Source organism: Ostrea edulis, chromosome 9 (genome assembly GCF_947568905.1).
Source record: "Ostrea edulis chromosome 9, xbOstEdul1.1, whole genome shotgun sequence".
In the NCBI taxonomy this organism is placed as follows: Eukaryota; Metazoa; Mollusca; class Bivalvia; order Ostreida; family Ostreidae; genus Ostrea; species Ostrea edulis.
This window is the reverse complement of record NC_079172.1, coordinates 3,910,873-3,929,450: the sequence shown is the minus strand read 5'-3', so window position 1 is coordinate 3,929,450 and position 18,578 is coordinate 3,910,873. Positions and strand designations below refer to the sequence as shown.

General features: G+C 36.6%; 1 protein-coding gene across 2 annotated transcripts in view; it reads left to right on the top strand.

Annotated features, from left to right (window-relative positions):
• The first annotated feature begins 6,082 nt into the window (after positions 1 to 6,082).
• LOC125658433 (condensin complex subunit 3-like) overlaps positions 6,083 to 18,578 on the top strand; it is a 32,019-nt gene continuing 19,523 nt past the window's right edge. For both annotated transcript variants that reach the window (XM_056148302.1, XM_048889699.2), the window contains exons 1-7: positions 6,083 to 6,223; positions 12,574 to 12,688; positions 13,397 to 13,618; positions 14,325 to 14,553; positions 14,686 to 14,916; positions 15,447 to 15,639; positions 15,858 to 16,007. In XM_056148302.1, the coding sequence (XP_056004277.1) occupies positions 12,596 to 12,688; positions 13,397 to 13,618; positions 14,325 to 14,553; positions 14,686 to 14,916; positions 15,447 to 15,639; positions 15,858 to 16,007 (1,118 nt within the window). In that variant the 5' untranslated portion in view covers positions 6,083 to 6,223; positions 12,574 to 12,595. The remainder of the gene's footprint in view (positions 6,224 to 12,573; positions 12,689 to 13,396; positions 13,619 to 14,324; positions 14,554 to 14,685; positions 14,917 to 15,446; positions 15,640 to 15,857; positions 16,008 to 18,578) is intronic.

Below are 18,578 nucleotides of genomic sequence, written 5' to 3'. Positions count from 1 at the left end.
GATGAACTGTGAAGATGTAGGCCTAGATTTATACTTACAGAATAATATTGCTTGGTGCTATGTACAGGATGTCAATATAGAACTTACTTGTTTACAGAATGAGTAGTTTTAATATATACGCGCGACATTAACGTTTCATATCAATGGACAGGATCGTGTATCTAGACTGAGAAGATAAATCCAGTGCAATGCAGATAGAAGGCACCACATGACGGCTCGGTGCACTGGTATAAGCGTACTGTAAATTACGTTATGCTATACCTCTACAGTTCACATATTGTGAGAAGGCTGTCAACATTTTCACAACAATTAATCATATTTGATGCAATTATCTAAATATTACACCCCTCACACACAAATTTATTGAACTGTAGTTCAAGGATCATATTATTAATTTTATTTCTTCAACCTTGCAAGAACATGTTATACGAATTTCTGCTGTTTAAGGATTCCTCTTTTTTGTTTTTATTTATTAATTTATTTCGTTTGCTTTGTTTTGCACTCCCCTTGAATATGGAAAGTTTTATATCAATATTAGATCATCGTACATATATACCTTTTTAATACATTATTTTATCTTGATTATGAAAGTGTACTACGTCGGTGTGGTCTGATTTACTCTGTGTCATACTTCTAGATAAAAAAAAAAAGGGGGGGGTCTATGTTTCAAGATTATATTTAACCGATTTACATACCAGGATAGTAGATAGGATACGCTCAAAGTTTGCACATTTGCTGTTTAAAAGTCCTGAAATTTACTCCGCAGTCGTAGTCTGAAAGTAAAATTGTTGACCGAAAAGTAAAAGACGGTAAAGAGTTCCCTATGTACTATTTAAGGAGCGCCAAATTAACATAAACTCAAATAATTGAAGATATGATTAATTATTTGATGATACCATTGATTCAGTTGTTAGGCCAGTAATTCAACTGATGCTCGCATCAAATCATACTACATTGTACTACTCTCATCAATTGAATTGATACGCGATTTCGTTCAATTATTGCTCGTATGCATTGATAAGACTACCCTATTTCAAAGTCTTTAAAATCTGAAAATGGATTATGATTCTTCATGTGAAAATTTTGAATCCCATTTACTTAATACCGCGTGGCAAGTTTGCTGTAGAGAAGAAGTTGATAATATGCCTAGGTACTACCTATATGTATATATATATATATATATATATATATATATATATATATATATATATATATATATATAAGCACTGAAAAGGCCACGACACTGTTGGTTATTTATATATATATATATATGTGTGTGTGTATAAAGACAAACAAGATTCCCCTTTCAAGAGCTTCGGCTACCATTAGTGTTTACAACTGGAAGGGATAAAATGTAACGGACCAGACCTGGATTCGAAACTTGACCCCTGAATCTCTAGGCAGCCCGGTGCTTTACCAACTGAGCTATCTGGCCAACCACGATCGAACCCGTCTGACCGCTACATTTCTCCCTCCTTAGATTATCTTCGCGCCCACGAAGATACACTACCCAGATTGCTTTGCTCTGGCAAGACTTTCACCTGCGAGCCCAACTGGTCATCAGCGATCGAACCCTTCTGACCGCTACATACGATTGAAATTGTATATCATACATCATTATCATTTAAATGAATTAACCAAACTGTACAGGTAATATTTACTTTGTAAATTATATCCCATTTGCAGTACACACCTGAGGCTGCGGTTGATTTCTTTGGTGGATACGCCTATCCAGTTTGTCCCATGCATGTACGATAGGGTTCAAATCTGGTGATCGAAGAACCTGGATATTGTGTCTTTACAGACATCACGTGTTAGATGAGCAGTATGTGGTCTGGCGTTGTCATTCTGAAATTACTGTTCCGGGATGTTACATTATTGGAACCATGTGTGGCTGTATGACTTCATCAACATGTACCATTGAGCAGTCAATATACCCTGTATGTGAACCAATGCTACCCTGCCTGTATAGGATATTGTTGCCCACGCCATACCTGAAAACTACCCCCTCCAAAACGGTCAGTCTCCTGGATGCAATTTTGAGCAAAACCTATGTCCACTCTGAATCTTCCATCAGGCACCTGCAGTAACCCGCTGAACCAAACTTCCCACGAGTCTGTCACGAACAGGTCTGCGTGTTCTATAGTTCCGTAGTCTGATCTCATACTCTGCGAATCCCAGGAATGGCAGATACTGTGATTGGTTTGGTTTTATACTGTTTAATGTCCCTCTCGAGAATTTTATTTTATATGGAGACGTACGTTACCATGGCTGCAAAATTTAGGCCTATGCTCGGCACTTACAGCCTTTAAGCATGCAGGACGGGATCTACCTCCTGTGACACAGGACCTCGGTTTTTGCAGCCTCTTCCGAAGGACCACCCCATTTAGTCACCTCTTGACGAGTCACGACCCGTGCTGCATATTACCCATGGTTCCCTGTGTCTCCGCACAGTTTGATTTCACAGACACTCAACGTTTGAATATCTATCATAAAAGGATGTCTTCCTATAAACAAATTATTCAGAATAGTATCGTATCACACCGCCATTTTGATTTCTTTTTTACCAACTGCATCACTTGCAATTTTTGGCGAAAAGTTCGATATACTATGATAGTTAGATCCCTACCGTTTAGAAGCAACTCTGTCAAGGTCTTACCTCTCGCATCGTCATGGTGAACTGGAAATAGTCCAATTACCGGCTGTAATCAACCGCCAAACATCGTCTACTGCTTCTCAAATGCGAACAAGAGTACCGCCAACGGTACAACACACGTCCGTTAGACCTTCAGTGCAATATCTGTATCCATGATGAGAAAAGTCCAGAAAATTATTTGGCTTACTGTTAGCCCTATTTCACGGTGCCCCAATCAAGTTCAAGTGTGAACTGATCATGTATTTCTCTAAGGGAGAGGTTGTGACAAAATTTCAGGGCAATACGTACCTGTAGTCATAGTGACAAAAATCCTGGAGAATTATGTGACCTACTTTTACTTTTAAGTAAGTCATGGTACCAGCCAATTCAGGTAATGCAAACTGAACTTATCTTCCCTCGAGAGGATGCCAAACAATGCTGGATATCGCTTACAACTACTCCAGTAAATGGCGATTTACATTCAATGCGTCCAAATCCTGCGTCTTGCAGTTTCGAGCTAAAGGAACAAAGTTAGACAAATTATCGTGGCACTTAGGTCCTTCCAAAGTGACATGCGAACAGTCCTATAACCATCTAGGAATTGTTATTAACCACAAATGCAAACTTTCGGACAGAATACAGGAATCTTGCAACAAAGGGCGTAAATCTTACTTCTTACTTCGCACTATCCGATCTTGGTACACAGTTTCTTAGCCCAATGACAATGTCTCATTTGTACAAAACGATCGTACTACCATCAGTGCTTTATGGATGTGAACTCTGGAGCAACATGTCATCTGTTGATAAAGTACGACTTAACACATTCCAACACTTTATTTGCAAAAACTCCCTTCATTTACCAAAGTTATGCAGGTCAGATATTTGCGAATCACTTTTCAATGTTGTACCCATATGTGCTGAAACTTTTATTCTTTGGAAGATTATGTCGTCTGAATCAAAAAGCATTAACGAAGTCAATATTTCTCGCAAGACTATTTTCCTATCTGTACAGTCTCTCCAATTATCATTCTGGTTTTATTCCCGATATTGTGAAGACTCTCCAATCATATGATCTTGTTTCCCATTTATGGAAATTTTTGGAGGATGGATCCTTCCCTTCGAAGCTGAACTGGAAGAATATGGTACGTGGTAGAGTCATGACCTCGCATCTATCTCAGCGTCAAATACGAATGTTGCACGACCGTGAATTTCTTTCCTTTATACAAATTTTCTCGGACTCAAAACCGTCGTCTATCTGGTTTTTAGCAAAAAACTACAAGGAAATTGAACTCTGCAAATTCATATGCAAACTGTGCACCAATACGTGCTCAATGGACCAATTCCAAAATTGCTCTCTTTGTGGAAGGTCTTTCTCTAATGTGTTTCAACATTCCTCTTGCGCATGTCCTGCAACTGCAATTATTAGGAACAATTATTGGTGGAACGTGATCACAAACTGTTTTGACATACGCCTATGTGCAGAGTTATGCGGATTGACAGAAAATTAAATGTTTCTTGTTCTTCTGGGGCGGTATACAATACACGAAACTAATAATCAAACCTTCCGCTTACTGAACTTCAATTTTGTTCGAAGCACAGCTGCGCATTACCAGAGAGCTCTGGCTCAGTTACAGGTATCGTCTCCCTAGCTGTCAGACACCATGCCGTTATCGGCCCCCTATCCATCACATACTTAAGGGTAGTGTATGTATGTTTATTCTTCTATATTCTTTTTGTTTGTATATATATATATATATATATATATATATCCAAATTGTGTTTTTAAAAAAAATCACAGTGTCCGGTATAAAATATTAAAAGAAATAGAATAAACAGTACACAAAGTTAAAAATTTAACGCAAGCGCTTTCATTTTATAATCCTCAGGCGTTACATTTTAAATACATAATACATATTTATATATGTATATATATATGTATGTATATATATGTATATGATAATATATGTATCAAAACTATTTTAAAATGTAACGCCTGAGGATTATAAAATGAAAGCGCTTGCGTTAAATTTTTAACTTTGTGTACTGTTTATTCTATTTCTTTTAATATATATATATATATATATATATATGTATGTATGTATGTGTGTGTGTGTGTGTGTGTGTGTGTGTGTGTGTGTGTGTGTGTGTGTGTGTTAAAAATGTAATATTCATGTATATGTAATTGTATATTAACTTATATTGCAATATCTCCACATGGAGGAAATGAAGAATGAATGAATGAGAGGATGCTAATTGTGACTAAATTTCAGGGCAATATCTGTATCCATAACAAAAACAAAGTTTCTCTTACTAAGTAATACTTTGACCTTGAGAAACAAGAGGCATCCTCAGCTTGACCTAAGGTGTATGTATATCAAGTTTGACGGTCCTAGCCCCAACGGTTCGGTCCGTATCCTACCAACAAGGTTTCTTAATCAGAGATACTACGACCTTGATCGTTGACCTTGAAGAACAATAGGCGTCCCTCACTTGGCATGAGGAGTATGTGTACCAAGTTTGATGGTCCTAGTCACAATAGTTCGGCCTGTATTATGCCTACAGTGTTTTCCATTAACTGATACTACGACCTTGACCTTGAAAAACAATAGGCATGTTCCTCCTATCGTGGTGATCAAATGTACTAAGTCGTAAAATCCTGGAGCTTACAGTTCGATCTGTATCCTGTCTATAATTTTTTCTACAAAGTGATACTACGAATTTGACCTCTGACCTCCAGAAACAATAGGCATCTTCCTCTCAACATGATGATCAAATATACCAAGTTAAATTGTAAGATCCTGGACTTCAGCATTTTGATCTGTATCCTAGTTGCCTACAAGGTTTTCCTACAAATTGATACTACGACCTTGACCTTTGACCTCCAGAAACAATTTTATCATGGTGATCAAATATGTACCAATTATAAGTTATAATACAGTTCATTATATACTTTGCCAACAAGGTCTGCACAGACAGACGGACGACGTCATACCATTTTGATGGGCGTATTAAAATTGGCGAAGGAGCACTTTAGCTGTTCCTGTTGTAACGGTCAGTATAAGATGGACTTATACTGCCTCGCTAGAGAGCTAGCGTTTCTAGTGATGTGGTAGAGTGTTCAGCACTTGGCTGGGTGACGGCTACGTTACACTGTATTTACGTTCAATGCAGACTTGAAAGCTTATACGTAGAGAGAGAGGGGGGGGGGGGGGGGAGGGGGGGATTCGTTGTTTTCAAAGGACAAAAAGCGCCTTGATTTGAATTTTTAGATCCAAAATAGTGCAAACTGAAGAAAGATCAAGAGTTATCGCTCTTGGTTTGCCAAAAGAAAAATATGGTTATACTGAAGAATCTTTGATAATGATGTATGTGCTGGTATCTGGAATAAGTATAATCAATTATTGATTATATATTGTATTTATAATGGGTATTTTGGGGCATTTCTATAATTTATGGGTCATTTCGGTAAATCCATCCCATTTCCGTAATTCGCATCACCGGAAGTAATATAGCGGAGTGGCGCAAAAGTCGAATTTGAAATCTAGGAAGTTACTTGGAGAGTCGCAACAGCAGCTATATGAAAAAAAGGTATTCCATTTGCTTACGTATTATGCACACCGCCTGTACGTTTTAATTAAGGTAGTATGTATGATTTGGAAACAATTTATTTTGTACTACTGCAAGATTGACTCGCATTTCCTCTGTATCTTACAGGTTGGGAACGGTGCTAAAATGTCTAATACTTCTGCAAATATATTAATCAAAACAAAAACTAATTCACTCATGATGTGTATTGGACTTCAGACTGCTTCCCTCTTACGCAGCAACTTTGATATGTAATTTCATGACTATGATGTCAATTTCATAGAAACAATTCGCATCATGTTGAGTGCCTGTCGGCTTTCTAGACGTTCCGTCCCATAACCAATCCGTCCCTTAGTCGATTCGTCCCATTACCGATCCGTCCCTAGACTATCCGTCAACTAGTTAATACGTCCCCTAGTCGATCCGGCCAAGAAAAAAATAATTGCTATTTTTCCAAGTGCTATTAGAGTACTGAATTGGTTTGATTCATCTGCGTATTTCATCTTCATGGTGTGTGTGTCGCTGATGTCTTCTGTCATCAGGTAGTCATCCTTTAAATATGCTCTATGGTATTTATGGCTTGATTGCAGACTAATTAACCTTGATCACTCGTAATGAGACTATCATAACAAATGTATCTTCTTTTAAAAGCAAGAAAAACATACTTTGCCAAAGCATTTAACAGTTAAGGTGATTTGTTCCTCCATATTGAAATAATTAGCTTTCAGTATTTCCCAAACAGAATAGATGTTTTGATATTTGACAGCTTTTTCTAAGATCATTACCGGTATACACATCACAATATTCGATAATTTAAAAGTGGGTTTCATTTTCAATACAAAGAATATCTTTTGTTTTTAGACAAAATTTACTTACTCTGTCATTTCTTGGAATATTTCTATACCTGCTACATTCTATTTCCAAATCATGAGCAATTCTTTGAACTTCTGAAGTTTAAAAAAAAAACAACTAATAATAGTGTAAGCTCGTAATTAATGATCAAAGGTTGCACAACAATGCAGTTATATAAACTGTTTTCACTAAGGTGTTTTCACAGTGATCAGTGGACATGGGACACAAATTTACATTGATTGCTATACATAGTTGAATAACTATGTTTTTACAATATAATTAATGAGCACACATTTTCATAACCATCCCACTTCAAACAAAAAAAAATTATAAATCCTAGTTAAGGGTTGTATAAACAATTTTATTTACACGTCTAACTTCGGCAGTTATCTAATTTTGATAACTATAACTGTAATATATATGCAAAAAAACTCCCTTTTTCTTAAGTAATAAATATTTATTATATCTTTGATAAAAAAAATCTGAGGGGACGGATCGACTAAGCAAAATGGGCCGAATCGACCATGGGACGGGTCGTCTAGGGACGGACCGACTGTGGGACGGAACGACCTGCTACCGCGTGTCGCACTTATTCAGCGTTGCACGGGATTTGCCATTATTTTCAATAAAGACGACAAAACACCTGTTTATGGTAATATTTATTTCTCGCTAAAGAGGGATAATCGCGTTTTAGCAAGAATATCTCGCTATTGGGGAAGTGTTCCCAACATGTCTTACTGGAAAACAATTCAGTCTCTAATACATGTAGCAACGATGGTATTGCGTGTGTGTAATGTGTGTATATAAATATATATAACTGTCAGTTTACCAAGCCAGACTGATGGACAACATTTTCTAATGGTCCGCATAGAAATTAATCAGTCCACCATTTAAACATGTTGCGAACACTTCCACTATTGCCTAGCGAGATATTCTCGGGAAAACGCGATTATTCCTCTTTAGCGAGAGTAAATTTTTTTTTTTTTTGCGAGAGTAATTATATCCCGTACAAACGAGAAAAACACCCGTGGAATAGATCTACATCTCTTCGTGTTTCACGTGAAAAGAAGAAATAGTGCTGAAATGTCTGATACTTGAAACTTCTGCAAATGTATTACATTGTAATCAAAACAAAAAAACTCACGATGTGCATTGGATTTAAGCCTCCTTCCCTCTTACGCAGCAACATTCAGGTACCTAACGGTTCGGTTCGATTTTCGATTCTTAGGCCACAATTCGATTATTTTCGATTCAATTCAATAGTTGTCACCCCCCCCCCCCCCCCCCCCCCCCCCCCCCAAATTCAACTTTCATGTTTTTATTTCATTTTTTTTTTTCTTCTGAAAAAGAATGGAATATGGTTTCATATCACATGCTATAAAATATCCAAGAACATTGGTAATTGCTTGTGAATGGGGATGAGAACATGCGTATTGGGTAGAACCTTTAAAAGCACCCTGAAGACGTAACTGACTTGTGCAGGGATTTTCCAGTTTACTTTTCTTTAATGAGGGACCAGGTTGTACTTCTATAGAATCCGTTGTAGAGATACTAATAGTATTGTGCTTTCGTTTTAAATGATTTGCAAAGTTAGTTGTGTTTCGACACTTATAATTTATTTCTGTGAAACAAATTTTACACACTGCCGCAATTCCGTTCTCTTTAAAACCAAAATGCTTCCATACAGGGGACCTTAGATTTGCCGGAGGGTTTGTAATCACGATTCCTGAGTTAGCGTCTGCCATTTTTGTTGTAATAAATTGCAAAGTAAAAACCAAATCCACGTTCAATTCTTTATTTCCGGAAAAAAATGTAAACATGAACCGAATCGAAATTTGAAGATGTTAAACCGAAAATTGAACCGAATGCTGTGAATTGCGGTTCGAGTGAACCGCGATTAATTGTTTCAGCCCTAGTTCCCAACCTGTTAGGGTTCGAAATTAACTTTTTTCACTACTAGCAAATTTTATCTTGTGGATTATTTTCCAACTAGCAAAATTGAGCTTTTACTAGCATTTTTCAATCGATTGCTATTTTACAGGAATTAAAGAAAACAAGCATGTCTCTATATCAGACTATAGGGAATATCTTTAAAGTGCAATAATAAAAATAAAATTGAGAATTTTTTCATTTTATTTTACCATTTAATGAATTATCGGACCATGTATCATTGGTGCACTCGCTGTCCAGAAGTCTACCACCTATTTACAAACATCACGTGGTTTGAAATCTTGAAGACTGTAAAATAGCGCCAATTCAAACTATATGTTAGAAACTTTTGATAATTTCATCTAAAAAAAATTAGTTTTTAAAAAAACCGCGAAATCGTAGTGTTTGACTATAGACTAGGGCAGGACACCACCGGAAGCGGTGACACTAACATTTTCATGTGTTGAGTAAACAAGCACGAGATCAACATGCTTGCTATTTAAATCAGATATCTCTCCCGAAGTGTGCTTGAAGTAGGCAATCTTTGACATCACAGAGATGACCTTGGCCTTAGTCATTTATTCGATCCACGTTTACTTTTTCAATCCTTTTATATTCATTCTGTAAAGCGTTTCTATGCACAAGACAAAATTATTGTAAACTTCAAAGTACAGCCAATAAACCGAGGAAATCTGAAAAAAAAAAAAAAAAAATTTCAGTAGCAAAAAATTGCGATCACTTGTGATTTTTCACTCGCAATTTCAATTTTTAATTCGCATAAATTTAGCGAGTATTTCCCCTTAATTTCGTTGCCTGCCTGTTAAACTGAAACTTGAGTTAAATATAAACAAATGAACAATACAAGAGCAAGACATTCATTGTTTAATTGGTGAACTGATCACTCGAGGATAAAGACGACAGCTGTTTCTCCTGGTCATACTACAACCATTTAGCCATCTCAGGGTTGTCACGCAAGAATCTGCGTCCTAGACGCAAAAAATTCATTTGGGATGCAAATGATCTACCCTGAAAACTTCTTGACAGTTTCTCCGTTTTCATAAACCCTGTCAGTTTTCATACTTTTGTTGAAATTTATTGATTTATTATTTATTTAGGAATAGGCATATATATGTAGGACTCCAAAGCTCTATGGGACTCTAAAGTGAAATGGTCATGCCAAAGTGCAATGGTGTGACACACCAAAGTGCGATAGTGTGAGATGAATGCGCCAAAGTCCGATGGTACTCATTAATGTGCCAAAGTGTGACATGCCAAAGTGCAATGAAGTGACACATCGAAGTCCGTTGGTTTGCAAAACTGAATGAACAGGGTTTTGGTACAGACTGTACCAACCTTGTGTTGTTTCACCAAAATAGTTATGATAATGAAAACTTATTTCATTACCATCTAGTTGTTGTGTTCATTTACACAAAATTTTCAAACGCGAAATCACATAGAATGCTTTGCATTTTAGCATCCCCCCCCCCTCCCCCCAGAATTTATTACGTGTACACCACAAATGATAAAATTTAATGCCGTTCTCACAATACCGTGCCCTTGCTATCATCCATGTAAATCTTAATCACCCATGCCTTTTCCCAATATCCCTAACATGTTATTGCCAGCAGAAAAACACCTTCGTTGGTGCAAACTGACGTTGGATTTTGAAGACGTTACGAATGACGTCATAATAACATGATGTCACAAACGTTACTCTATCCTGCACCATTGCACTTTGGCGTGGTGTGCCTACAATTGACGGGCCATCGCACTTTGGCGTAGCTTGCCAATAGGAGAGGAGCCATCATACTTTGGCGTCCTTAACATCGACAAACCATTGCACTTTGGAGCAGATTATTGCACTTTTGCGTGATCATCGCTCTTTGGAGCAACCATCACACTTTAGAGTCTTGCATATATATAAGAAACTATTACAGAGACATACATTTTAAATGAGAGATCTTGTAAAGTACATTGGGTACAAAGGAAAATTCTTTAAACTCTATTTGATATTAAAAGTATAGCGGATATAATTATATACCTGTTTCCATTTTGATGATTTTATTGACAAGTTGAGGTCAACACCCTTTATGTATTTTGTAAAGTGTCACGGTAGCACAGAACTGTGGTAGAGCATTCACTTTGTAACCGGGAGGTCGTGAGTTTGAGTCCTGTGAGTGTTTGTGCCATGGCCAGATCAAACCCAAGACATTAAAATGGGTAGTCATTGCTCCTTCACCAAATGCTCAGCATTTTTAAGTGAGAATCACGTGTCTCTCAGATATGACCTTAAAAGCAGAGGTCAAGTGTCACTGCAAGAGTGAAAAATTCTCTACGGAACACAAAACAAACATATTTCTTTAAGGTACATGGCGCCTGGATTTTGTTGTTTCAGTCTTAGATTAACACTTAATAGCATGTGTATCACACAACACATTAATTGCACATCGTGAAGGATTCTACAGACCGTGAAGCAGGCTCCTACACCCCCAAAGCATGCTACTACACCCCCAAAGCATCTCGTTCCTTGCAAACCGTTCAATGTTTCATGCAGACCATTCACCATTCTATACAAACCGTTCACCATTCTATACAAACCGTTCACCGTTCTATACAAACCGTTCACCATTCCTTACGTACACATCTTGTGCATGATAGACTTCACCATCCGTAGTTGAAATACCACAAATTTAGACCTAGTATGCTTTTTACTCTGACTCAAACCCATAGCAGTGAGGGTTCTTTAACGTGTTAACACCTGCCGCGACATTGGAGATCCAGTGATTTGTTAAGGCCCATTTTGGGTCCGAATTTCGGCCCTTTCCCCTCCTAAGAATTGCAAATTTTTTCCCAATTTAGCTTGCATTTTCCCCAATAATAAAATTATGAAAGGAAAACATATTTGAAAAAAATAAACATTCGATGTGAATTATATCTATAAGACTTAACAAAGAGTTATGGGAATGATGGTTTGGATATAGAATAGTTGAAAGTTTTAGGTTTAGAAAATTAAGTGTGTAAAATAAAGATAATATAATATTTGATATGATTTTAAAACTTATTTACGATGAAATTGATTTTTCCCAATTTGACTAAAATGTCGACAATTTTTTTCCAATTCAAAAGCCACAGGACCCTTGTAAAAAATGTAGAAAAATCACTGAGATCATATCTGAAAATTAGCGATTACTCTCTACCACTGAGCTACCATAACCGGCCTTTTCTCACTGAGTAGAGAACCTTTCACAAATTTGATCGGCCATATTGTTTGAGTGACCTTCATTTGCACATCTTGAAACCAAGCTTTAAAATAATCAGACCTCGCCCAATATTTTCAAATGGTCATCTGCACCGACGTTTTCTAGCAAGTTATCAGTCCAGAAAATTTGTTACTGGCCTTACTGACCGACAGTTTTCAACGAACTTGGCATCACACACTAGAAGTTTGTAAGAGATACAACTTCTTTATTTAGTATATAACACCACCATTCTATTCGCCCCTGTCCACCTGCAGACAGCTCATGTTCCATGTAAGAGAAGTTATTTAAGTTTGTATTTTATTATCAATGCAGCTGTGTGCCACAGTAGATCAGCATGGTTGTGATGAAGGATATATTTCAACACTGTCAGAGTGGCATGCAGTGCCATGGAAAACTCTTGAAGGAAATGCAGAAAATCTATGACAAGGTAAAACTTTTGTAACTATTAAAACAAAAGAATGTACCAAAAAAATCAGTTGATTTAAAGGTGTTATTGGTTTTAAATTATTTACTAATGATAAATAGTTTTTAAATTGCTGAACTCTTCAACTTATGAAGTGCACTAATTTTGAAATTCTTTGAAAATGCCCAATTGTTTAAAGGGAAAGGCAACCTCCCCAAAATTACATGATAAATGATAGGATTAATCATATAATAAAAACTTGTCATACTATTCTGTTGATATATGGCCTAGATAAGCTTCAGTACTAATTTGAAAATGTTAGAAATTGAAATTCCCGCCATCTACAGAGGCTGCCATCATGTGACATACCATCTCACGGTTAATGTTGCCCCTGTATTAGTTGTACCGCCAAAACTTGCCCTCTGTTCCACAAACGTTACACTGTGGTTTTTTACGCTAATTTTTGAAAACTGAGACCACAGCACACTTTCAACACGTTTGTGCTGGTGTGCAGTCATAGAGCAAAGGACATTTAGTTCATTCGTATATTTTTGATTTGTTAACTCATTCACGAAATCTCCCTATAAGATACATTACTAACGACACTTGGTATTGTTTAAATGACAGCCGTATCGGTTATCACATCCCTCAAAAATACCGATTTATGTCGATAATCGTTCTATTGATCCAGCCCTAGAATACACATAACTAACACGGAATTTCTGATTGTAGACTGAAATAGAAAAGTTTTGGCCAGAGTTTAAGTTCTACATGATGTACTCCATGATTATACAACAACGAGCGCCATCTGTAGAGCGAACCGTTGATTTCATTGCCAAATTTGTCACCATAACCACCCCCAGTGTTCCAGAGCCGCAAGATCAAAATGACTCAGTAGGGGATGATGTGAACAACAACATCCTACTGCAGAAAATGCTGGATTTCTTGTTAGAGGTACATTATCTGTAAATGCTGGATTTCTTGTTAGAGGTACATTATCTGTAAATGCTGGATTTCTTGTTAGAGGTACATTATCTGTAAATGCTGGATTTCTTGTTAGAGGTACATTATCTGTAAATGCTGGATTTCTTGTTAGAGGTACATTATCTGTAAATGCTGGATTTCTTGTTAGAGGTACATTATCTGTAAATGCTGGATTTCTTGTTAGAGGTACATTATCTGTAAATGCTGGATTTCTTGTTAGAGGTACATTATCTGTAAATGCTGGATTTCTTGTTAGAGGTACATTATCTGTAAATGCTGGATTTCTTGTTAGAGGTACATTATCTGTAAATGCTGGATTTCTTGTTAGAGGTACATTATCTGTAAGGCTGCTGAGTAGCTTAAAGAGAGAGAGATATGTCGGCAAACTTTACAGCTATGATAGTTATGTTTATGTACGTGTAGTTGTCTTGCAAAACTTGCTTCTTTTTTCCCCATTAAAATGCCGCAAAATGGTTCTTTTAACACCATATCATAGTGTGTACCTATCTTGAGAATACATGTTCAAAATAGAGTTTGATAAGAAAGGGTATTAAAGCCAGATGTAGTATTTGAACAACTTTGCATTTATGGATGTAGGGATCCAAAACATCATTGTATACTGGAATTATGTCATTGTAGTATGATGTATTATTTTTGTTTATTCGTATAATTTCAGAACCACTCAGCCAATGATAAGGCGGTGCGTTTTCGAATCAGTCAGCTGATCCACAAGATTTTAGATAATTTGGGAGAGGATGCCAAGATTGATGATGATCTGTATGATAAGATATACGAGTGCATGCTGGAGAGGCTGCGGGACAAGATACCTATTGTGAGGATTCACGCTGTGTTAGCCTTGACTCGATTACAGAATCCTCGTGATGAGAACTGTCCGGTCATTAAGGGTAAAATTTGAAAAGATATGGTAATGGAAAAATAATATGAAACTAAATTACGTCATTGAGACAATAGCATATATTTGTAAATTTTGAAAGTTTTCTTAGAATATAAGTAAGTGTTTGATTTCTGTTTTCTAGCTTACGTATTTCTTATGAACTCTGACCCTAACCCAGACGTCAGAAGAATAGTGCTCTCGAATATCGCCCCTTCTGTGAAAACCCTTCCAGCCATTATGGCACGAACAAGAGATGTCCGAGACATTGTGAGACGAACAGCCTATACTGTGATGGGAGAGAAAATTCACATCAAGGCCCTGTCAATCGCAAACAGAGTCCGTCTCCTTCACGATGGTTTAACAGACAGATCAGGTGAAAACGCTGTAGTTATGTCTCTTCATTACCTTCTGTTGTGGAGTTCGAGGCACTCTGCCGTTGATGGAATATGTGAAGTTTCTGTGTCATCTTTCATAATAGGGATCAATTCATTCAGTGTTTGTCTACATGTATGTGTGCGGAAAGTGTTTGTTTTTATATCTAGTGTTAAATCTAAAGCAAACTAGCATGGTGCCACGCCATGCCCTGCCCCTTTTAATTGCACCATGCCCTTTTTTCTCTATAAGAATTTTTAAAACTATTTGTTAATGTAAAGAATTGTTCTTTATTTCACAAGGTTGATCGAAAAGTTTAAAATAAAGGCAGCAGGTATTAACTTTTAAAGATGCGAAATGATCATTCTATTACTATCATAATATGATACAATGAAAGTGTCCCAAAATTGTCTTGCCGTGAGAGAAAAGTGCCCATTTGAACATATGATATGTATGCCCTCTCTAGATCCTAGATTTAACAATAATTTAAATCACACATTTGTTTGTACATTTGTTATTACATACTTGTAGAATCTGTCAAGACTGCTTGCTCCGGAAAACTACTGCAGAGGTGGCTACGTACATTTGGTGGAAATGTGTTGGAGTTGTTAGGAAGTCTAGATGTGGAGAATTCGACGGAGACTTGCGAATTGGTTCTAAAGACATTATTAAAGGAAGCCCCCCTACCAGAAGTCGTGCAGAAGTTCGATATCCTAGATGACAAGTATGGCTTGTTATCATTTCTCCTATTTTGCAAGATACAGATTTGTTTTGAATGAATTTGTTAAAGTAAAACTTATATAATTCTTGAATTAACACTGTAAACCATGAGTATTATACGACACAGCAATGAACATGCGGAATAACCACTGCCAGTTAATATTGAAGCTGTTATGTTATTTCCATTGATGAGATTGATTAACTGTGTGTATTGCATCTTAGGGTCCTGATTCCCTTAGACAAGCTGACCAGCGAGAACTCGGCTTATTGGCAGGCAGTCTGTAAACATGTACACTCACTAGGTGTGGATGGAGACGAGTTTTTGGACAAAGTGCTTCCTAATTGTCTGGAGTTCTGCCAATACATTAGGCAGTGAGTTTAACATTAATTTCTCATTGTTTACATCATCAGAGCTGCCAACCCTCACGATTTTTGCGTAAGGCTTACGATTTTAGGGCCGAAAATACGCCTTACGATTTTACTGTACATCTTCCGATTTTCCGCTTATTTGACATTTCGAAATTTTCATAGCTGTCCGTCTTTTATAATAAACAAACTATAGTCGTTACTACGTTTGTTTGCATAGTCTATATCTATACAGAGTCTCGATCATTTTAATGCTTTGAAATAAACAATATGACAGCTGCTACTAAACGTAAAGCGTGTTGATGGAAATAACAACAATACTCCCCCAAAAAAGAAAACCTTATGGAGCTAGAAATTCAAAGAACAATATGCAAGTACACTGTAAACATCTATTCGTTTCAAAGTCAGAAAGGGGGAGTTTGTATAAGTGTACAATCTGTTTGACAAACTTCAACATTTCTCACCGCGATGAAAATGACATAAAAAAAACTTGCCAGAATAACTGATTCAGTAACTAAAATTATACAGTGTATATATATAAAAAAAAACTTGCCAGAATAACTGACACAGTGACTGTAAAATGATATAATATTATACTAATGTAACAATATTTTTAGCTCTTCTGAGCCAAAGGCTCAAAGAGCTAATGCTATGGCCATTTGTGCGGTGTGCGTAAACTTTTTAGAAAAAGGGCTATAACTCAAGAACCCCTTGGCCAATTTTTTTCAAATTTGTTACAGGGTATCATTGGCCCAAGGGCTTTCATACATACTAAATAAAGGGATGTGACCCTTTAACAAGGGGAGATAATCAGGAAAATACAAACAAAAGTAGTGGTTGCTAAAAAATCTTCTTCTCAAGAACCATAGGGCAGATTATCACCAAACTTACACATAAGGATGAGGATATGTTGTAGATTAAAAATTGTTCAAGGCATTACCCTGGGGCAAAGGGCATGGTCTCAAGGTCACTTCAAAGTTGACCTAAATTAAAAAAATTTTTAAATTCCTTAAATCTTAGATATTTTAGTCATTATAAGGACTAGGATCATCAAATTTTGACAGTTGATGCATCTAAGGACTTTGTGTCAAGTTGTCTCAAAAGTAGGTCACGGTGACCTACTTTTTGAATTTTGCAGGTATTTATTTTAAAATTAATTTTGATGCATATCTTGGACACTTTGAAGCCTATGATCATCAAAACTTGTCAGTTGGTGGAGCATGGGACCTTGAAATGCGTCAACTGAAAAATAGGTCACCGTGACCTACTTTCTGAATTTTATGGCTTATCATTTATAGATATATTTTAATGTGTTATTTCAAATACCGAGAGGTTTAGAATCATCAAATCTTGTAAGTTGATGCATCTTGAGGCCTTGAAACATATTTATAAAAAAGTAGGTCACAGTGACCTACTTTTTGAATTTTGCAGATATTCAAATTTCACATTTTCAATTTTAGATGCATATTTTGGGCACTGTAAAACCTAGGATCATCAAACTTTGTCAGTTGATGCGTCTTCAGTCTTCGGTTTGTGTCGACCAAAAAGTAGGTCACCGTGACCTACTTTTGGTATTTGACAGCTAAATTACTATATTTCAGACACTATTTGACCTACAATCATCAAACTTTGTCAGTTGATGCATCTTGAGTCTTCGGAGTGTATCGACCAAAAAGTAGGTCACTGTGACCTACTTTTGGCATTTGACAGTTATATTTATATATTTCAGTCACTAATTGACCTACAATCATCAAACTTTGACAGTTGATGCACCTTGAGTCAATGGAGTGTGTCGACCAAAAAGTAGGTCACCTTGACCTACTTTTGGAATTTGACGGCTATATTTATATATTTCAAATACTATTTGACCTACAGTCATCAAACTTTGTCAGTTGATGGGTCTTGCATGTTCGAAGGGTTTCAACCAAAAAGTAGGTCAACTTGACCTACTTTTGGAATTGGACACCTATATTTATATATTTCAGATACTATTTGACCTACAGTCATCAAACTTTGTCAGTTGATGCGTCTTGCATGTTCAAAGGGTGTTGACCAAAAAGTAGGTCACCTTGACCTACTTTTGGAATTGGACGGCTATATTTATATATTTCAGATACTATTTGACCTACAGTCATCAAACTTTGTCAGTTGATGGGTCTTGCATGTTCGGAGTTCGCTGACCAGAAAGTAGGTCACCATGACCTACGATTGGAATTTGACAGCTATATTTCAATATTCAGATACTAATTGGCTTAAAATCATCAAACTTTGTCAGTTGATATTTCTTGGGTTCTCAAAATGTGTAAACCAAAAAGTAGGTCACATTGACCTACTTTTTTTTAATTCTTAGGATTTAACTAAAGATTTAGAATACTAAGAGGCTAAGAATAGAAATGGTGGGGTTGTACAATTTATCAGAAGAGCGATTCTAGGCCCTTGGGCCTCTTGTTTACACAAGTTTTAGAAAGTAAAATCAATAAAAGATGTATTTGATCTTTTGCAGTTGTAAAATGCATAACAATTAGAATGTCTAAATTCATGAAATTTGGATTTGAAATGTGCCTAAAATTGCTCAGG